The sequence below is a fragment of the Syngnathus leptorhynchus genome, chromosome 21 (genome assembly GCF_054491065.1).
Source record: "Syngnathus leptorhynchus isolate UIUO chromosome 21, UIUO_Slep, whole genome shotgun sequence".
Taxonomy (NCBI): Eukaryota; Metazoa; Chordata; class Actinopteri; order Syngnathiformes; family Syngnathidae; genus Syngnathus; species Syngnathus leptorhynchus.
The window spans coordinates 6,547,946-6,568,809 of NC_141215.1; the positions used below are offsets into that span (position 1 = coordinate 6,547,946).

Genomic DNA, 20,864 nt, shown 5'->3' on the forward strand with positions numbered 1-20,864 from the left:
AAGCGGAAACGCGCTCGGACATTTACAACTTCAAAATCAGCAAACTAAACAATTAGCTGGAGAAAAGTTTAGGATTTGGAATTGTCATACCGACAATGACCACTTGAGGGCAGAATATCAAACTACTGTAGCTCGATGACAACGTCATCAAGTATTGATCAAATCGTGCTGAAATCAAGATACCAGTGCTTTGAGTCTCAGTTCCCACTAAAAATATCCTTTTATTCAAAACGTGTCAGCAAAAACAACAAGGATACCTTCCACCTTCGCCTCCCTTGCAAAATAAGTAACAGAAAAACACCTTTCTTTCCCTGCAGCCCTTTGAAACGGTTACATAGAGTCTACACCTCCTACAGGAAGGATGAAAGCAGGAAAGAAAGAAGCCACAAACAATGAGGGGAATGTTGAACGGAATTATTGGTCATCATCATTTTTTGTTAGAACAGAAAGTGTGCGGAAGGAAGACAACCTGCACAACATAAACCTCACAGCCACTTTGGATATATAAATATGTAGATAATTATTTGCATTTCCACGCATGACGTATTTTGTTTTTCCCTTCACGTCCTCTCCTTTAAAACTAACAGCAGCTTCCCTCAAAATGACCTCATTCCCTGGCCAATTTATTAGGCACGCCAAGCGTGCGCCGCATCCGGACGCTGGCAGTTATTAAAAGTCTCAGATGAGTCGGGCTCGGGGATCCGAATAAATTGCCAAACGTGTGTGTAAGTCTACGTAAAGTGCAATGTTTGTGTGCGGAAACCCTTTTGTGATGTCACAGGAAGCCGCCCATGCACAGCAGCAGGAGCACATGCACGCTGAGCAGGTAGACGCCCAGCAGCAGCGGAGTGCGCCGGCGCCAGCACGTGCCCGAGCGCAGCGACCGCAGCAAGCTAGGGGTGGCGCCTCGGCGGCTCTGCGGGTAAAAAAAAAAAAAAAAAAGAAGAAGTGGGTTACACGGCTGGGTCACATGACTCGAGTGGAGCGGTGGATTTTTCCACTTACGCGCGTGACGCTGTCTTCGGGCGGCTGAATGAAAACGGCCGTCTCCGACTGATCCTCCCATTTGGATTGGCTGCAAGTCAACAAAGAACATAAGAACATTACGCAAATTCAGTCGTCGTCCATTTTGCTTCCTCTGCTACCGCCTGAGTCGATCCTGCGCTTCCATGAGCTGCTCCTCGGCCGCCAGCCGCTGCTGCGTCTCTTCGTCGAGCCTGAAGGAGCGCCCAAAAAACGGATTGATGATTTTTTTCTTTTTTTTAAACCTCCACTTCTCTGGACCGGTGCGGTACCTGTGCTGCAGCTGCAAAAGCTCGGCCCGGGAGGCGTGCACCTCCTGCAGGCTGCTCTTCTCCTGAGGAGCACCTGGAGCACTGTCCATGTCCTGAGAGGAAGTAAATGAGGGGTGTTCCTTTTGGCGTTTGGGCGTGTGCGCCCGGGCCTCCTCCAGCATGGCGGCGAGCTGCCTCAGCTGCTGGTCTCGCTCGGACAACGCGCTGAGCGTCTGCTGCTTCAGCTGCTCGGCTTGGGCCATCCAGTCCACGCGTTCCAGTCTGCGGAGCAAAACCGTCACCGCCGACGTCCGCGCGATATGATCCGTGCGCGCGCTCACCTGATGGTCTCCATTTCCCGCTTGGAGGTGGCCGCCGTCTTCTCCATCTCCGCGATGACGCCGGCCAACTGCGCGTTCCTGTTCTTCTCCTCAAAGAGCTCTTGGCTGACTTTGATCAGCTCTCCCGCTCCCAGACGGGCCAGCTCCGACTTGCTGGTCTTCATCTCCGTCGCCTGGGCTCGAAGCTGCTCGAGCTGTCGGGAACGGCCGGAATGAATCAGAAGGGTTCCCGCGAGGGCCGACCGAGGGAGGCGTGACTCACCAGTCTCTCGCGGTCGTTCTGTAGAGCTTGCAGGGCGTTCTTCAGGCTCCACACCTCTCCGGCGGAGCTCGAAGTGGGGCTCGCGACGTTGGCCAGCACCTCATCCAACTTCAGGCCCAGCTGTCGGGCTTTGTGTTCCGCCCGGTCCTTGCTGTCCTGGAGGGAAGCCATGGCCTTGCCGAACGACTGGTTCTCCGCCTTCAGTTGCTCCGCCAATTCCTTCTCCGCCAGCAGCTTCTGCTCGACGGCCAGCAGGTCTCGGGCCAGCTCGGCCACCCTCTCTTGAGCGCTCTCGGACTCTGTCCGCATCAGGCCTCCCTCCCAGCGCAGCTCTGAGAGTTCTTTGGTCTCCCTCTGGTGCGTCTCCCTCTCCTGGAGAAGGTTCTCCTCCAGAGCTTTCACTTGCTCTCGGGCGGCTTCCAGCTGCTCCCTTAACTTCTCCACCTCGGCCCCGGCGTGGACGGCTTGCAACGGCGTCACCCGCTCCACTGCGATCGCTTCCGACTCGGCGGCCTTCTTCAAAGCGCCCGCCAAGTCGTCTCGCTCCTTCTCCAAGGAGGCGATGCGATCCCGCTGGGCGGCGAGGAGCTGTTTGTGCTGAGAGTCCTTCATGCTGAGAACTTGCTTGAGTTCATCCCTGTAGCCATGGAGCTGAGCCGACAGTTTGGCCTTCTCGGCGTACAAGTCGTCCCTCTGGACGAGCAGAGAACGCAGCTCCTCCTTCAGACTGTTGCTCTCGCTCGCCGCCTCCTGGATCAGGGCGTCTTTGTCCACCAGCACCTGGACGTGCTTCTCCTCCAGCTGCTTGTACATGCCGAGCACTCGGTCCCTGTCGTCCTGCAAGGACCCCATGGCCTTGGTGAAGGAGTCCAGCTTGGCTCGACTGACGTCGCTCTTCTCCTCGGCCAGTCTCAGTTTCTCCTCCAGGTCTCGCAGTTCTTCTCGTCTGCGCTCCAGTTCCTCTTCGGCGTGGCGCGCCCTGCCGTCCGCCTCCTTGCGAGCCTCCTCGGCGGCCTGCGATGACAAGCAAGTGAAGTGAGCCTCAGAGCGCTCACGAGGGCCAGAAAGATCTTGTTACCTGAGCGACAGCTTGCTCCTTCTCATCCAGCATTTCCACTTCCCTCTTCTCCTTCTCGTGCAGCGCCACCTGCAGGTTCTCCGTCAAGGCCTTGGAGGCGTGCAGGTCCGCCTCCATCTGCTCCAAGGTCAGGCCGAGACGGCGAGCGTCCGCCTCCCTCTCCCGCAGCTCGGCCCGGGCGCCGCCGAGGTCCTCCTGCAGCCGAGCCGCCGCCTCTTCTAGAGCGCGGAGCCTCTGCTTGTGGCTTTCCGCCTCGGCCCCGAGCAGCCGGGCTTGGTTTTGCGCCGACTGCAACTCGGCGGCGGTTCGCAGGACCTCGGCGTGCGCCTTCTCCGCCTCGGCTCGGCTGAGGTTCAACTTCTCCTCTGCCTCATCTAATTTCACCCGCCGCTCCTCACCCGCTTTTTCTAACCTGCGAGGTGACATTGAAGAATTGCAAGAACCCGCGACGACAAGCAGAGACAGATTTTGCGGCCTACCTGTCCACTTTGAGCCGGAGTTCTTCTTTGAGAGCCGATTCTTTGCCGAGGTTCTCCGCCAGCTCCTTGGCTTTGCTTTCCGTCTCCCGAATCTCGGCGTCCTTGCCGAGCAGAGCGTCGTTAAAGCGCGTCTCCCACTGCCGGGCCTCGTCCAGAACTCTGTCTCGGTCGTCCTGCAGCGACGACATGCAGCGCGAGAAGGCGGCGAGACGGGCCAAAGCCTCGTCCAGACGGGCCTGCATCTCCTGCGCTCGTCTTTCGGCCGCCTCGGCCGCCTCCCTGGCCTCCGACGTGGCTTCTTCTTCTTTGTCCCGCTCGCCGTAAGCCTCGTCCAGTCTCAGCTCCATCTCCTTCAGCTCGCCTCCTAATCTGAACCTGACGGAATCCAGAGTTTGCTCCGCTTCGGCTTTCCAAAGAGCTTCCTTTTGTAGCACGGTCTTCTCCAACGTCGTTTTCCCAAGCGTGACTTTGCCGAGCTGCTCTTCTGCTTCGCTCAAGAGCGATTTACAGTCGGCCAATTCCGCTTCAGTCCTCTTGAGCTCCTCCAGCTTTTCCGAAGTCTCCCGGCGGGAGCGTTGGAGGTTCTCGGCGAGCTCCTCGTGGCCCAGCTGCAGGGACTTGCCTCCCACTTCCAGCTCGCTGATGCGCTCTTGGTACTGGATGCAATCCTTCTGGAGCTGCCGGACCTCCAGCTGCTTCTCCCGCAGGAGTTCCTCCAGCTGCCGTGCTCGGCTCTGGCTGCCTTCTTTGACCCTCTGGGCCGACCTCAGCTGCTGCTCCAGCTCCCTCCGCTTGCCCGTCTCCGCTTCGGCTTCGTCCCGCCTCCTCTGGGCTTGCCTCGTGTCTTCTTCCAGGCGGGCCGCTCGGTCCGTCTGCGCCCGGGCCTCGGCTTCCAGGTCGTCTCGCTCCTTCTCCAGCTTGGCCGCCTCCCGCGTCGCTTCATCCAGGCGCCGGCGCTGCTCGGAAGCCTCTTGCTGGTACCCGGCGATGCTGCCGTTGAGTTGGGCCAGCTGGTTCATCAGACGTTCCTCCAAGTTGTCCTTTTCGCTTTCCAAATTTTGAAGGAGTTCCTTGAACTGGAGCTCCCGTTGGGCACTCTCCTGGATGAGGGATTTTTCTCGCTCTTTGCTCTCCTGCAGACGCTCTTCCAGGGAGGCGGCCAGACTCGCCTTTTCGTTGCTCTCCTGGAGATTGCGTTCAAGCGAGGCGAGTTCAACCTTGAGTTCCGCCTCCCTCTCCTGCCACCTTTCCCAATCGAGAGCAAGCTCCGTCTGGTTTACTTTCTCCTGGAATGAAAGCTTCTCCCTCGCAGGTTCTGAGGCGACATCTTGAGCTGACGCAGAACTTATGTGGTCTTCTGGGGTTTCTTTGGGCTCTGCAATTTCTGCAGTCTGCTTTTGCTCCAATTGTTCCTTCAGCTGTTCAATCTGCTGCGTTAAAGCATCTCTGTCGGCCACCGCCGTGTCCAGCTCCGCTTTCAAAGTACGGAGTTCCTCCCGAAGTCCACTCGGCTCGTCGTGGTCCGGCGCTTTGTCCTGGCCCTCGCGAAGTCTCTCCGTCTCCTCCTCCAACTCCAGGATCTTCTGCTGCTTGGCTTTGACAAACTTCCTCATTTTGTCTTTGACCGCCTCCACTTCTTTGCGAGCTTCCTCGGCCTGCGTTTGGGCTTCCTGCCTGGAGGCCTCGTTGGACCTCAACTTGGTGGCGAGCTCCTGCCTCTCCTGCCTGGCGGCCTCCAAGACTCGCCTGACGCGCTCCGCCTCGTCGCTCACGTTTTCGTAGGAACGCAGCAGGGTTTCGTACTCTTCCTTCATGCCGTTAACCTTCTCCTCCCATTCCTTGCACATCCAGGCCGCCTCCTCTTTGGCCAGCTCGCCTTCTCTCCGACATACGTCCTTCTCGCTTGCTATGGCGTCCATCGCCAGCTTGAGGCTCTCGCAGGACGAGCCCAAGCTTTGGTTTTCTAACAACATGCGGTCCACCTCATCTATGAGCCTGCCGCGCTCTTCTCGGAGCTTCTCCAGCTCCTCTTGCGCGGCCTGCATCTTCTGCTGCAGCTCAACAATGTGGGTCTCACTGGAAGTCAGCTGTTCCTTCTGGGTCTTGTTCTCCTTCAGCACTTCCTTGCGAGAGATGAGGGCCGCCTGAAGCTTGCGCTGAAGCTGCTGGAGCTTGGCTTCGCTGTCCTGCTCCTCGTGCCTCTGCGGAGCCTCACCCTCCAACTTGTCATTTTTCTCCTGTTCCACCTTGAGCGCCTCCTCTAAGGAGGCTATGAGTTGATCCTTCTGGCCCACGGCGTCCTGCATGGAGAGAATGAGGGCGTTTTGATCGGCCAGCTGCTGGCTTAACTCGGTGATCTCGCCGTTCTTAAAGTCCAGGAACGCTTTGAAATCCTCCACTTCGCCTTGAAGAGCGGCAATGGGGCCGGCGGACTGGGAAGATGCCGCGGCGACGGCGGCGTCCATTTCCGCTTTCAAAGCCTCGGCGCAAAGCTCGGCTTGCCTGTGCTTTTCTCGGAGATCTTGAATTTCACAGGAGAGGGCTTCGATCTGTCTTTCGTTTTCTCGTAGGGCTCGTAGCTCCTCGCTAACTTCTCGCAGTTCAAGCTCCTTCTGGGACAGATGGCTCTGAGCTTCCTGAAGCTTGCTCTCCAGTGCCGAGTTGGCCGTCCGCATCGTTTGGATCTCTTCCCTGAGAGCTTCCAAGGGTTCCTCCGCTTGAGCAGAGCCAACCTCGGAGTGCTCAGAAGGTTGCTCCTCCTGAAGATCAGCTTTATGCTGTGCCGAGTCGCTCTCAGATGCTGCGAAATCCACCCAGTCTTCTTGGACCCAATCATTAGCCTTCTCCATTTTTGCCAGCAGCTCCTCGCTCTGCTCTCCACGAGGGCTCGTTTGATCTTCTAGTTGCTGAACTTTTGCCAGAAGAAGCTCCCGCTCGCCGCTCTGCAGCTCGAAGCGTTCCATGAGTTGAGAGTATTCCTCCTTCTGCTGCTTGAGCTGATCCCGATAGTGCCGGTCTTTCTCTTTGGCTTTGCGGATGCTCTCCTTGCGAGATTCTTGGGCATCCAGGACTTTCTTCTGCAGGCTTTCACATTCCGTTTCCAAGGCGGCCACTTGGGATCTTAACAAGGTGTTGTCGGAGCAAACGTCAGTCTGCTGTTCGGCAGTCTCCTTGCTCTGCGCGAGAAGCTGCTCCTGCCGGGCGACGGTGGACCGAAGGTTCTCGATGGCTTCGTCTTTGGACCTCAACGTCTGCTCCAGCTCCTCCAGTTTGGCCTCCATGGCCTCCGATTTTTCAACCTCGGGAGAAGTTTCAGTTGCGGCGGGTTCTTCTTTTTCTACGTCCTTCTTGGTCTCCAGATCGGCGACCTTCTTCATGAGCTCTTTCCGTTGCACGAGCACGACCTGCAGCTTCTTCTTTGTGTTTGTCAGCTGGGTTTCAAGGTCCTCTTTGGACCTGCGTAAATTCACAACTTCCTCATCCATCTCCGGAGAGGACGACTCTTCCCGTGACTGCCGAAGCTCCGCCAGCTGCTCCTTCAGTTTGTTGACCTCACCGTCAACCGATACTCGCTCCTCTTCTGCCTGGCTGAGTTTTGCCGACATGCTTTGGTCAAGCTCGCTCATCTCTTGCTCTTTCTGGCTGAGGCGGAGCTGCAGATCGCAGATCTCAGAATCCTTCTTGGACAAAGACTCGCTGTCGAGAGCTGACATCTGCGACTGTTCCGACATGCTGCTCTCCATATCTTCAAGCTTCCTCTCCAGCTGAGAAGATAGGAGCTCTTTGTCCTGCAACTGCGCGCTCAACATCAGGACCTGGTTCTCCTGCTCGGATAGGGTTCGGCGAGCTATTTCCAAATCATCCTGGAGAGCCTGAATCTTCTGCTCCTTGGCTTTGCTGTCACCGGAGAGCGCGTCCATTTCGGCGCTGTGCTTCTCCGCCACACAGCTGCTCTGCTGGGAGAGATGTTGTAGGTCCTCTCTGGCAGACTTGAGCTCTTCTTCAAAGTTACTGGCCCGAGACGCCGCGTCGACCATCTCGGCGGTAAGCCTTTGTGTTTCTTCTTCCAGACTCTTGATCATCTCCTGTGACTCTGCGGCCGCCTCTCTGAGTGTTTGTAGCTCAGCCAGAAGTTCACTGTACCTTTTCTGGAGCTCTTCTGCCAGAGCCTGAGCAAAAAGGCCAGCTTGGTCATTTTCAGCGGAGGCGCCTTCCCGAGTGACGTGAACCTCTACGACAGAGGAGGTCGTCGCTGAAGTTGTGGAAGTTTCCTCCCATGACTGCAGCTGGCCAAAGTCCTGCATGAGCGAGGGCCATTCCTGCCGTCCGTCCTGGTTGACGGCTTCCAGAAGGGTCCAGCTGCTGTGAGCCACCTCAGAATCTGTGCTGGTGACCATTTCATCAGAGGAAGTCCCTTTGGACTCCTCGGGAGATTCTTGATGCTCGATGAGCTCAGGGCTGCTTTCGTTCTTCACGGTCGCGGTGAGGACGGACGTGTCCTCGGCGACCAAAGTGCTTTCCTCTTCTTGGGTGTCGTCCAGGGAGTCGGGAGGCTTTGCGGAATTATCTCCGCCGTCGTCAGCTTGGGCCGGAACAGGAGGTTGATGGACACTGCGAGGTGACGCCGCCTCAATGGCGCTCTGCTCTTCGGCCGTTCGCAGCCGTTCTCGCAGGACGCTCAGCTCGTTATCTTTTTCCCACAGTTGTCGCTCCAGCGCCGAGACAGTCGCTATAAAAATCACCACGGATACAAATGGAATAAAAAAATGCCAAGCTGGATTTCAAACAAAACCTCTCATACCTCTGTCGGCTTCAGAGGGCACATCTTGTGGCTCCTCTGGATCCCTTTCAGAAGTCTAAGCGAGAGGAAGAAGAATAAAACAACTTAGGTCTGGTTGTCTAATCAGAAACATCAGCGAGCGATCTGAAGGTCAGATTAGACAAGGGCGCAGAAGAGATTAGAGGGCTCACTGCACGTCTATGACCTGCTTTCCGTCCCGTCTTGTCTGACTTTGCAGATAAGACCTTCTCTTTAGGAGCTCTCACCGGCTCAATTTGCTGCTCCAGCTGCTGAATCTTGGCAACGGCGTCCTCCTTCTCGCTGCTACTTCTGTCCAGTTGTTCTGCGGAGAAAGTAGTGTCATTTAAAGGCCAAAAAAATAAATAAAAATCATCTTCTTACTCACCTTGAAGAGCCTTCATGGCGTATGTGACTTCAACACAACGTTCCTCACTCTCCTTGTGATCATGTTTCAGCTTAGTCACTTGTGTCTCAATGGTCAGCACAGCGTCCAGAACAAGAGAAAGGTCATCGGGGAGCGTGGCGTCTTCTGGGAGCGTGGCGTCTTCTGGGAGCGTGGCGTCTTCTGGGAGCGTGGCGTCTTCTGGGAGCGTGGCGTCCTCCGACGCATCGCGGAGCGGTTGTAGATGCCTCCAAATTTGGGCCAAGACCTCGCTCTTCTTCCAGGCCTCTTCTTGTCCTTCTTGAAGAGAAGCCAGCTCTTGCTCCAGTTTGTTTACGTGCGATTTTGTCTCTTCCAGTTCGCTCCGGTCGCCCTGGATGACTTCTGACTGGGCCTCTCTGGTAGATGTGAGCTCCTGTTCCAGGCGAGATATTTCCAATTTGTCTCTCTCCGCGGCTTCACGGCTGGCGTTCTCGTTCATCAAAGCAATCTCTTTTTCCAGTCTGGCAACTTCCATCCTCTCCTTCTCCAAGTTGTCGCTAGCCGTCTGGCTCAGCGAGGAGAGCTCCGTCTCGTGCTTGGCGGTTTCCTCTTTGGCTCGCTCCAGTGCTTCCCGGAGGGCGGCCTCAGCTTCACCGGAGCGCTGGGCCCACTCCTGCTTCTGTTTGACCGCTTCGGCCAGCTCCGCCTCCATTTGCCGGAACTGAGCGGTCAGGATCTAGGCAACCCCCCGAAAAAAGAGATGGTGATGTTTCAAAATGCTTCCAGGATAGGTTCGGGAATCCTGACCTGTTTTTGTTGATCGGCGAAGGTGACTTCCTGCTGCAGCATTTCCAGCACTTGCGAGCGGGATTTTAAGGCCTCCTCGAGCTCCTCACACCGCCGCTGGAATGTGTGGAGGGCCTAGCAAACGCCACAGACAATGATGAGCACCGGCTAATCAATTCTCACGCGTATGATCTCACACCTGCTGCAGCTCGGGATCGTTGGACGTCGGCGCCGTGGCCCTCAGCAGCTCTTCTTCGTGTTTCTGGATCTGCTCCTGAAAGCGCACATCCTTGTCGCGTACCACTTCCTGGAGGTGCCTCAAGTGCTCGGCGTGGGCGGCATCTTTCTCCTCCAGCAGCTTCTCGGCGGCCTGGAGACGCGTTCGCAGCTCGCTGCTGTTGGCCTCTTCTTCACGAAGTTTGCTTTGGAGCTCTTGTCGGTCGCCTTCCGCAACCACATCTCCTGAAAACGAGCTGTCGGGGCCCTGGTGTGGACACAAAAACGTATTTTGTCATGTTTCATCGAGACAGCGAGGTGTATTTGATTCAGACTTACAATGGCTCCTTCTTGTCCCTTCAAATCATCAATCTGCTTGCTGAGGGAAGCGATCCTGGCTTTGGCCTGAAGTTTGAGCTTACTAAAGCGAGCCTCGCTCGTCTCCCTTTCATTCTGCGAAGAAGCAAAACACAAAACATTCTGGCATTCCCGTGACCTTTTTCATCATTTGCAGCTGTTATTCAACCTTGAGAAGTGAATCTTTGCCAGCCAGCTGAGCATCCTTGTCACGGATGAGCTCCTTGAGTTGCACCACCAGCTGCTCCAGGTGGGCCAGACGCTCACTGGCCTCCTCGGGCACTTCCGACTCTCCCGGCGGAGTCTGGTCTGCATCGGCAGGAAGCTGAGGAGTGAGTTCTCCATCTTGACCCTCCTCTCCAGAGAGCTCCTGGAGGACTGTAGCCAGGCGGCTGAACATATGGATGGCACTGCACAAGAGATGGGGACACAAATGTAAATGTCTGACATCACAAATGCAAATCAAGCGTGACGATGCAAATCAATAAATGTGAATCTACAATTAATTGGGATGCATTGTAGTCCTTTTTCTTTGCACACATTGACTGCAACCCCTAACCTCCGAGCCATCCCGAAAACGACCGACTTTTCCCGAATCCATCGTCCACTGCGTCTGCGTCACCGTGTTCTTCTACAGCGACGATTCAAGAGAACTGTTGCTAAATACAACTTCCGAGCTGGACACTGACGCCCAGAGAGGGCAGTGGACATGTTAGGATGGTTCAAGCGCGGTTAACTTGTAAGGGGACGGCTAGGAATCGTTTGTTTACTACAGTTTCGGCGTCGATGCTACTTAGCTAGCTAACGCTCGCAAATTCCGAGCGAGCGTTGAAATCCTTCCCGACGTGGTTAACGTCCGTCGAGTCTGACACCTCCCTATGGAGTCTGCTCTGCGGTGAGCTTCGAGAGGAGAAGGAGCTTTGACTCACCCGTAGGAGCGCTTCCCGGTGGTCCTTCGGCGCTTTCTTTATCGGCTATTTCTCCTCGGAAGGATTTCCAAGCAGAGCCACATCACCAAACTCTCCCGGAAACAAAACCTGGTCGCCGCTGATTGGACGACACGGTAAGGCACCGTGTGTCAATTCCAATGCCAGGTATCGTCATCCTAAACGCAAACATGAGTCACGTAATCAATCAATCCATCAATTAATTAAAATGAATGTTCCTTGTGATATACCGCCATTGGCCACCTGAAGGCAGTATAATACAGGTGTGGAAATATTTATTGGGCCACTTCAAAGTCTCAGTAATATCAGATGTTCTTTGCAGATGATAAAGAATATACGCTTGCGAGAGTTGGATTGATTACCCGTCAGGAAATTGTGAATGGGAATGATTCTCAACAAATTCTTTGGTGTTTTTTTTTTTTTTTTTAGGGGAAAAGTAATGCAGTAATGGCAAGACACAATCAGGCAGTTAAGCTGATGGTCAGCCGTGGCAGGCAGCTGGGTCGAAGCCTGGCGTTGCTGGCCCACTACGTGGCGGTGTTTGCGGCCTTCGTGGGCCGCTTCGTGCAGTGGATGGCGGACGCCGGGTGTTGGACCACGCACCTCACGCGCTGCACGCTAGCCGCCTTTGATGGCGTCTACACGCACTTGCGCCGCGTCTTGAGGTGGAAGAGCAGTGTGGACTGACCGCCGTACATCTCCTTTTACACTGCAACCCTCACGTGAGGCCTTATGGTAGCGCTTTATGGGTCCTTTTGTACATGTAGTTGAATAGTTTTTATCTGAAAGCCAATGCCTTTGACAGGCAGGCAAAATATGTCTGACATGATGGAATGACACCACTAGAAAAACATATAGTTTTAGGAAATAGTGAATGTTTAGCCCAAAAAAATGTCATGGCATTTTTTGCGCAGCCTTGAGTCGGTTGCGATGATTGTCATAGCATCCCATTTTTTATGCAACATTTAAATTCTTATGTATCTTTTACATATATATATATATTTACCATACATTTTATAGCTTTGTGTCATGCTAAAATGTAAAAGAACATATCTCGGCATTTTCTTTCCCAAACTGCAGCCTTTGTCATTTAAAACATTCCATTTTTCTACAAACACTTTGTTTATATTTTCCATTTAAACTGAATTCTCGTTTTGTTTCCGTTGCTTGTAATAACACACTAACAGTATTGCATTAAAAGAATGCTGTCAACAGTTTTGAGTGGATTTTGATTTTAGGCCCACACCTCCAGATGAATGTTCTGTATTGTTTTGTGTCGTGTCAGCGTACCTGGCTGGCGAGGCGGCGTCCGTTTTAATGGGGCTTCTTAAAGCGTTAGATTAGATTACCGGCAGGGATTAGGAAATGGATAAGGGCATCACAAAGTGGCCTACAAAAGGCATCCTTGCGGCTTCAGCCCTTCTCGGCCCGTCGTGGTGAGGCGCCGTTCACGTGAAGACCGAGCCTCCTCGTCATGGGCAACACCACGGGCAGCACGGTGGACGACCTGCAGGCGGTAGAGATGCACCTGTGGTACAAGAAGTTCATGACGGAGTGCCCGTCGGGTCAGCTCACCCTGCACGAGTTCAAGCAGTTCTTCGGCCTGCGCGGGCTGGACACGGAGGCCAACGCTTACATCGAGCAGATGTTCCGCACCTTCGACATGAACAAGGTACGGGTTTTATGTTGACGGGAGGTCCTGCCGTGATGGATGGGGGAGCCGCTTCAAAAGTTCCAAAGGGTGGAAGGCAATGTTTTAAAGCATCCCCATATAGTCAATTTGTTCCTGGATTATCGCAGCGATTTATTTATTATTTAGCATTTTAGTTCTTGTTTGTTTTCGTTGAAGGTATTTATTGCTATTCTAAAATTTACGCCACTGTTTCTACTTTATTTGATCAACTTCATTTACTGTACGTATAAAAAAAAGATTACTTTTTATATGATTCATTTTGCATTTATATTTCAGTTATCTGCCAAAAATTGCAACTGCTTTTACTTTACTATCTCATTTATTGTGCTAAAACTTAATGGCTCTGCGTTTCTTGATGTGAACATCAAGGCAAGAGCAGCTTGTAATTTTCCTTTACCAAATGATTCAACGGCACACGCACAAACATCTCGCGCAGTAATGCCACCCTCATCAATATTTTGAAGGGCATCTCATTAAAACCCAACCAACGGGATGAGGGACGTCTACAATTTCCGAGACAAGGTCATCGTCTGGAAGGGAGGGGGAGCCGCCATCGTAATCACTCGTGAGATTAGCCGAGGGCGAGCTGACGCACTCCCTGACACACTTCTGCTTGGATAATTGGCCAATTAGAACTCAATTTGGGGAAACGCAAACGACAATTGGATTTTGGAAACAGACACTGGCATTGCATGTGAACATGTGGCATGACTTTGGGTTTGGCGCCATCTTGTGGCCTTTCAGAAAACGCTCATCAAAAGCAAATAGGTGACTTTGTGAATAGTGAGCGGCGAATAGGCGGGGAGTTACCGTAGCCGTGTTAAGTGACCAAAAGGACGCCCTTAGGACGGCTACATTGACTTCATGGAGTACGTGGCGGCGCTCAGCTTGGTGATGCGTGGCAAGATGGAGCACAAGCTGCGCTGGTACTTCAAGCTCTACGACGTGGACGGCAACGGCTGCATCGACCGACACGAGCTGCTCAACATCATCAAGGTTGGAGAAGAATTGACAGGTCAGAATCAGAGGAAGAAGAATGACGATGATGCTTGCGCCCATCAGGCCATTCGCGCCATAACGGGCAACGAGAACCAGGAAGTGACGGCCGAGGACTTCACCAACAGCGTCTTTGACAGAATCGACATCAACGGCGACGGTGAGGACGCAAAATCATTTTTACTCGTTTCAATACAACTCATATTGACAATTCCATTTTTATATTTACAACCGGTCTTTTGTTCTCCCTCGATTTCTATATTTTTCGAGCCTCTGCCGTTCTTTAAAAGGATACAAAAACGAGGTTGCGTCGGCTAACACGATACGCAGATCTGTACCTAAATATTGCGTCCCGCTCGGACAGGCGAGCTGTCGCTGGACGAGTTTGTGGCGGGCGCTCGCTCCGATGACGACTTCATGGAGGTGATGATGAAGAGTCTGGACCTGGCGCACATCGTGGCTATGATTCACAGCAGGCGACATAGCGTTTAGCAACATCGATTGGACTCGAGGACATCGCTGTCCGTCCGTCTGTCTGTCTATGCCGGTTTGGTGGAAACATGCTTTAAATGGACTGACTGCCAGTTGCATTCAAACTGAATCCAGTCAGAAAGGAGGGATTCGGTGGATACAATCAACAGGCGATTATGTTCATGTATTTGTACTCTTTTTATTTTGATAAAATATGACATAAGCTGCTACTGCCCGCTACGCAAAATAGAAACGGATCAAGGAGATGAGCTGCTTTTGATTAGTGCCTTTTGGCTTTGCTCCTTTGTACAATAAAGTCACTTGATCAGCTGACATTTGTCAAGTTGGATTTCATTTCAACACGACCTAAGCGCTCGACCGTTTTTGCCGCCGCATTGTTGCTATTCAATGAACATTGCGACAGTTGTGTGAAAGTGGAGCAATTTATTTTGGAATGACCACACAGTGATCGAATGAAAATGTCTCACAGGAAGTCATACAGATACTTGATGATGTCAAAGTTCACCGTCCTAGGAAGATAAATAACATTGTGTGCGTACGTGTGTGTGTGTGTGTGTGTGTGTGTGTGTGTGTGTGTGTGTGTGTGTGTGTGTGTGTGTGCTGACATTGAGAGTACGCACACGTACGCACACACACGCATACCTGGAAATAGCGCAGATGAAGTCCATGGAGACGGCGCATTTGTACTTGGGAGCGTCCAGCTGGTCCACATGGCTGACCTGCGTCAACAGCTGCAAGGTGACCAGCGAGGAGATCTGAACGAGAAGGAGAGCCGAGAGGAACGATGACGACGGGGGTCTGTCGCCAAGTGCGCTGTGCCCACCTGAGAGAAGATGCTGGCGGTGGGCGCCACCCTGCTGTCCACCACGCTGTAAAAAATGGCCAGCATGCGGTCCAGAGGGAAAGGTTTGGGGCCCAGCAGGTGGTTGCTCGTCTTCGGGGACGTACACAAAGGATGATGTCACGAGCTTAAGGAAGTTTCAGAACACATACCTAAAAGGACAAAATGTTTCTGCACGCTCACCTTCTCGTTCTTCTTTAGGAAGTTGGTCTTCTTTATTTTGCCATGATGCTTTTGGGAAGGAAAAGGTGACGTTGTGAGAAGTGCATTCTCAATTGGAATCATTGTTGAATATTTTAAATATTGATATTTTGTCAATCACAATTTTTAGCTTTATATAGAAAATACATTTTGGAGTGATCGCCCTTCGTGACTCACTTTGACGAAGAAGCGCTTGTCCGTTCGGGCGGGGTTGTAGGATGCCAGGTAGGCGGCGATCAGCAAGAACTTGGAATAAAACGGCAGCTCCACATGGGTGTGAGCGGACAAACCTGACAGGAAAAAAAAATATGCAAGAGCAAAAAATTTGGGACACATTCAGTCATTGGAATCAAATGACTCAAATAATTCGATTTCAAAAGATTTTTTAGGTATCAGAGCATCGCAGCCCTGCAAACTGACCTCTTAAAGGGCTTGCTTCCATTTCCACTTCCTGCATCTTCTCCCATTCGAGACTGGAACACACACCAGGGTAAACTTTGACTGAAGATTTCTACATTTATTGCTTTAAGCACAGCTGTCAAACTCGAGGCCCGGGGACCCAGATACGGCCCGCCACATTAACAAATTGTGCATCAAATTTGTGTCATTACTAGGATTGCAAATTGTCTTCACTTTTAATAATATCTTCTTCTTTTTTTGAACATTTGACCAGTTTTTACTCGTCTGATTTGAAAACGAGTTCTTTGTCAGTTTGTTTTGTAGCTTTTACTCTACATGATATGAGGTACTCATACATTTATTTGGGTTGAAGGTCATAAAGGCCCTCGGCAAGAAGCTATGACTACAATGCGGCCGGCCCAAAAAAGGCTGGACTCACCTAGATACCTCCCTCAGGTAAACCGTTTGCATGGCTTTCTTTAAGTGAGGCTCGATGTGTCGCCACAGCTTGTGCGTGTCGCTCTCTGTGGCTGGACACACACACACACGTTAGCCTATTGTTAGCCACTTTGTGCTGCTTTAGGTGACTTACCTTTCCCTTCAGCCACAGGCTCGCAGAATTTAGTAAAGTTGAGTGCAGCCTGACGTGAAAAATCAACAATGAGTACAAGGAGTCCAAAGCAGATGTTGACTTTTGAGGCGCAACTCACCAGGTGGCGCAGCTCTCTGAGGTCCCGGCAGACGGCGTAGAAGACGCCCAGCAGGATGTGGACGTAGGCGGCGTAGAAGTCGGCGGAATAGGATGGGTGTCGATCTCGGGACAAGATCTGGTGCAGCTCAGCTATTTGTAAAAAGAAATCAGAATACAATAGATGGGACAAGCAGGTGTTGAGAAGGTGCAAATGAACATCTCACGGCGACATTCGGAGTGAAGAGTGAGGGGGGGAGAAAAAAAAAAAAAAAAAACCTTTGGTGTAGTCGGGGAAGTGAAGTCGCAGAGGCTCCAGGCAGCCCGTGTTTGGCCGGAATGTGTCCCACACCAGCTCGCTGAGCAGAAGGACGCTCACGTTGTCCTCTACCTGAAGAAAGTCATGATATAGAAAGTAAATATGACAAATTAATATGAGCTACATTGTTAAATGCTCACCAATTCCTGCAGACGCACAAGAGTCGAGAGCAAGTTAGCATCCATGTCTCGCAGCAACTCTGCTTTCTCCAGCACCTGAAGAGCACAAACGCACACTCAACAAGATTGAATTTGACCCACCAGTGCTTCTTCAGTGTCCTCACGATGTAACGAGTCTGCTCAGCGGCGGCCCGTTGGCAATGCTGCTTGTAGATGCGGACGAAATCGGAAAGCGATGGGCTGCGGGGAAGAGCGGCAACTGCGTCTTGGCCAAAGAAGGACAGTAGGACTTGTTGGAAGAGCAGGGTGGCGGAGATGCATTCGGCGCTGCTGACTGTGGCGTGAGGCATCTGCAAGGGTCACCCGCACAGCTTGTTAACAATTGCTACACGTTAACACACACAGACACACGCTTACCTCCAGTTCCTTCAGAAGAATATTCACCACGTGACTTTTTCCTGAGGCACGATGACCGTAGATGAAGATGCAAGGCAAGCTGTACTGCTTAGGCTGTCGTATCAAAATACGACAAGGAATCAAGGGTCAATTCGCTTATCAATGTCTGATTCGTTTTCGTGTGTCAATCTCATACGTGAGCTTTCAGAGTTGATTTTAAATGTATTAATTCGCGTATTGCTGTAGAGCGGCAAAGATTCATTTGGGAATTGAAAACAATCCAAAACTAGTATGTTACGTGTTGAACATACTTGTTGTCTCCATGTTTCTATCGTTTCGGATGCCACGAGTGACAGCTTACCTCTCCCATGAGAGACAGCAGCATTCCGGCTTGGGGCTCCCGACACGGTAGCTGCTCGGCCACCCTCCGCAGACTCTCCTCCTCGTAGCCTGGATGCCGCCGCTGCTGAAGCCACGACGACGACATTTTACTCCCCAGTCCCAAACTAATTAATTGCTTTGCTTTGCTTAGCTTAGCTTATTTTAGCTTAGTTTAGCTTAGCTCAGCTAGCATAGCTGTCAACGAGGGGCTTTAAACTCCACCGGAAGCTTGGCTAAAAGGGTGAACAAAACGACAACTGGTAGCGCAAATGATCTTTTAACAACACGGAGGTGGCGACGACATACCGCGAATTTATAACAACATTAATAATAAACTTAAGTGGCGTTGAAACGAAGTTATCGAAATGGAGAAGACGAGTTTCGCGGGGACCCACAATGCAATAGCGCAATCAGCCAATCACAATCAAGTGTTGTTGGGTTTTTTTTTACTAAGGATTTCTGGGTAATGTAGTTTTTTATGTCCCATACAAGAGATTAAAAAGCCAATGTATACTTTACAATGAAATATAGACATTCAAGCTTGAAATGCTGCGATTAATTGTGTTTATTCTTTCATTCATGCGTTGCAAATGCAATTATGAGCTCGAACGAGTGCGCGTGTGCACTAAACCGCGCGCGCGCTCACACACACACACACACTCACACGCGCGCGCGCGCGACGTCAGACGAAGATTAAAGGATGTGGGTTATCCCTGAAATATCCACAGTGGCTGTTTGCAGCGGAGAGAGCACAGTAAACAGCCGGGAGCGATTTCTGTAGGGATGCTTTCCGTCGTTGCAGGTATGCATGCAAAGCAGCAGCAGCAGCAGCAGCAGCAGCGTCAAGTGATGCTGTGACTAAACAAGACAAGAAGACAGGAAAGGAGGTGGACGAGCCGTGGATGTGCAGCTGAGCGCGGGCGCGCGCAGGCGGGCGGGCATCTTTCCTGGCAGGAGGAGGATGGTGCCGGGGGCCCCTAACGCGGGTATCGCCACCAGCATGCTCCCCGCCTCGGAGGCAGCCAAGATCTACCAGACCAACTACGTACGCAACTCGCGCGCCATCGGCGTGCTGTGGGCCATCTTCACCATCCTGTTCGCCATCGTCAACGTGGTGTGCTTTATCCAGCCCTACTGGATCGGCGACGGTGCAGACACCCCGCAGACGGGCTACTTTGGTCTCTTCCACTACTGCATCGGCAGCGGCTTGTCCCGCGAGCTGACGTGCCAGGGCAGTTTCGCCGAGTTCTCCAGCATCCCGTCCGGAGCCTTCAAGGCCGCCGCTTTCTTCATCGCCACGTCCATGGTGCTGGTGCTGGGCTGCATCGGATGCTTCGCGCTCTTCTTCTTCTGCGGCACCGGCACCGTCTACAAGATCTGCGGGTGGATGCAGCTGGCTGCAGGTGAGAGGACTGCACTTAAAATCTGGGGCATCACTGATGGAGGACCCCATCCCAATTTGGTTCGGTTTTTTTCCTCAAACTTGCCATTTGGTTGTCATGATACCTTACACAAGTTTATCCTGTTATTTTGGTACCCTCCCCAAAAGTAGCCCTTGGTTCAGGTACTTTGGAAACCCGAGTATTGGGTCCAGGTGTCTTCATACCTCCTCGAAACGCTATGGCCCGCATTTGCTTAAGTTCTTTTGGCAACTTATTGTTTGCTTCAGCCATTACAATCCTTCAAAATGCAACATGAGCATAATTCCAATGCAGCAGAGTCAGCTAGAAGCGTTGGAGGTGGTTTTGGGGGCTGGCGGATGGACGACTTGTGCGGATTAAAGGGGATCACCTCCTTTCACTAATGAGGATTTTCAAGGCGCAGTAAGTAATCTCTCCGAGCGACCGCTCATTGACAACGAGGGAATGCTAAAGCTAAAAATAAGGCACAGCAAACAGCAAACAATGCAGAGATGTCCTTCCTCCCCATGTTGCACAAGTTGTATTTAAAGGCTGCCTTGTTGCCAGGCAAATTCTTGTGAACATTTGAAGCGTGTCCTCATTTTTTATTTCCGGCTAACTTTGAAGTTGGACTGCGAAGCCGTGGGGAAATGTCGCCGCTGGGCATCCTTGATTGCTGAGAACGTTTCATCTTGCTTTCTTTCCCCCCACCCTCCTCCTCCTCCTCCGCAGAGCATAAATGACTGAAGGAATTTTGTGGAAATTCAACTGCAGATATCAAATCAAGAAACCCTAAAGCGGATTCTCCCACAGGTACGTGTCTGATCCTGGGTTGCATGATCTACCCGGACGGCTGGGACAGCGATGAGGTGAAGCGCATGTGCGGCGAGCAGACAGACAAATACACGCTAGGCGCCTGCTCCCTGCGCTGGGCCTACATCCTGGCCATCATGGGGATCATGGACGCCCTCATCCTCTCCTTCCTCGCCTTCGTGCTGGGCAACCGCCAGGACAGCCTCATGGCCGACGAGCTGCTGGTGGACAGTAAGTCGCTCGGAAGGGCTCTGGATTACTAATGAGTGTTTTTGTGGTTTGATGTCAGCTGTTGCATGGCAACTCGATGAGAGGAAGCGATGGTTTGGTGCACATTGTGATCAAAAGGCAACTGATACATACACTGGGCGTTATAAATAAATGGATGACTATCAGAACGTGGCACTATGGGCTCAGGCCCAACTGTCTGCTACCTAAAAGGGCTGTTGCAATAGAAAAGTTGTACAACACTGCCCTCGGGTGGACACTATTGGTAATGTCGCTTGTTTAAATGTTTAAACCTCTTTCTCCCCAGAGAATGTTAACAACGCCATATAACGTGCAAGTCAGCCTCTACATGCTTATAAAAGGTGAGGAATGTGAATAGCATCAACGGTTTGAATGGTGGATTGTAATTTTGGACCTGATTTACGAGGTATTTCTGAATTTACAGGTTGTGAGCAGAGATGATGGCAAAGACCCCAAAAAACTCAAAACGTCTGTTCATTTGTAAAGTAGCACTTATTTGGAAGTGGCTGCTTCTTTTTGGGCAGTTTTTTTCTCTCCACGGGTTGCTTGGTGGGTTTATGACGCCACCTAACGGAGAAAAATGAGACTATGGACCACATTCATGAATAATGTTCAATTTTCTTACACTTAAATGTTTGATGTGATTAAGTGGTGGATGTGACAATGATCCATTTTTCTGGTATAAAAAAAAAAGAGATACCGTCTATAGGTGGTGTGTAACTATTACATTTGTGTGCCATCCGTGTATTATTGTGGAGTAAAGTCCTTCAAAGCAAATCTTTTCTTTTGGGGGGGGGGGGGGTCATTAACTGGCAATTCATCTACCTCTACACTTCAGTCATGACATTTTGTTGAAATATATGTACAGATTAAGCATCAATATGTGATTATGACCATATATGGTGTGGTTCAATCAATAGATATTGGAAAACCTTTTGGTACAAGAAACATTTTGTGTTTTTAATTTTTGTT

General features: G+C 51.8%; 4 protein-coding genes across 5 annotated transcripts; 2 read left to right on the forward strand and 2 right to left on the reverse strand.

Moving 5' to 3' along the window:
• Positions 1–201: 201 nt before the first annotated feature.
• On the reverse strand, positions 202–12,562 carry golgb1 (golgin B1). The gene is made up of 17 exons (XM_085902696.1): positions 12,481–12,562; positions 10,888–12,412; positions 10,128–10,368; positions 9,941–10,054; positions 9,585–9,869; positions 9,407–9,520; positions 8,621–9,335; positions 8,481–8,557; positions 8,236–8,290; positions 3,435–8,163; positions 2,956–3,367; positions 1,878–2,891; positions 1,616–1,809; positions 1,296–1,556; positions 1,146–1,217; positions 1,006–1,075; positions 202–916 (listed from the first exon to the last, which is right to left on the reverse strand). The coding sequence occupies exons 3-17, from the start codon at positions 10,356–10,358 to the stop codon at positions 776–778; spliced, it is 8,484 nt and encodes a 2,827-aa protein (XP_085758822.1). The 5' UTR covers positions 10,359–10,368; positions 10,888–12,412; positions 12,481–12,562; the 3' UTR covers positions 202–775.
• guca1aa (guanylate cyclase activator 1Aa) lies at positions 12,380–14,346 on the forward strand. Its single transcript, XM_085902705.1, has 4 exons — positions 12,380–12,577; positions 13,445–13,594; positions 13,661–13,754; positions 13,959–14,346. Exons 1-4 carry the CDS (start codon positions 12,380–12,382, stop codon positions 14,084–14,086), a joined length of 570 nt encoding a protein of 189 aa, XP_085758831.1. The 3' UTR covers positions 14,087–14,346.
• Positions 13,373–17,850, reverse strand: orc5 (origin recognition complex, subunit 5). 2 transcript variants are annotated; one of them, XM_085902700.1, is made up of 14 exons: positions 17,411–17,850; positions 17,071–17,163; positions 16,818–17,003; positions 16,675–16,749; positions 16,495–16,606; positions 16,238–16,368; positions 16,120–16,168; positions 15,967–16,057; positions 15,549–15,601; positions 15,306–15,418; positions 15,111–15,158; positions 14,910–15,020; positions 14,729–14,841; positions 13,373–13,576 (listed from the first exon to the last, which is right to left on the reverse strand). In XM_085902700.1, exons 1-14 carry the CDS (start codon positions 17,534–17,536, stop codon positions 13,537–13,539), a joined length of 1,341 nt encoding a protein of 446 aa, XP_085758826.1. In that variant the 5' UTR covers positions 17,537–17,850; the 3' UTR covers positions 13,373–13,536. The 2 variants fall into 2 exon arrangements, with proteins under 2 accessions (XP_085758826.1, XP_085758825.1); XM_085902699.1 differs by lacking the exon at positions 13,373–13,576 and adding an exon at positions 14,135–14,595 and having other exon boundaries at positions 17,411–17,849.
• A 541-nt stretch (positions 17,851–18,391) lies between these two features.
• On the forward strand, positions 18,392–20,575 carry lhfpl3 (LHFPL tetraspan subfamily member 3). Its single transcript, XM_085902558.1, has 4 exons — positions 18,392–18,833; positions 19,644–19,874; positions 20,179–20,233; positions 20,317–20,575. The coding sequence occupies exons 1-3, from the start codon at positions 18,392–18,394 to the stop codon at positions 20,199–20,201; spliced, it is 696 nt and encodes a 231-aa protein (XP_085758684.1). The 3' UTR covers positions 20,202–20,233; positions 20,317–20,575.
• The last annotated feature ends 289 nt before the right edge of the window (positions 20,576–20,864 follow it).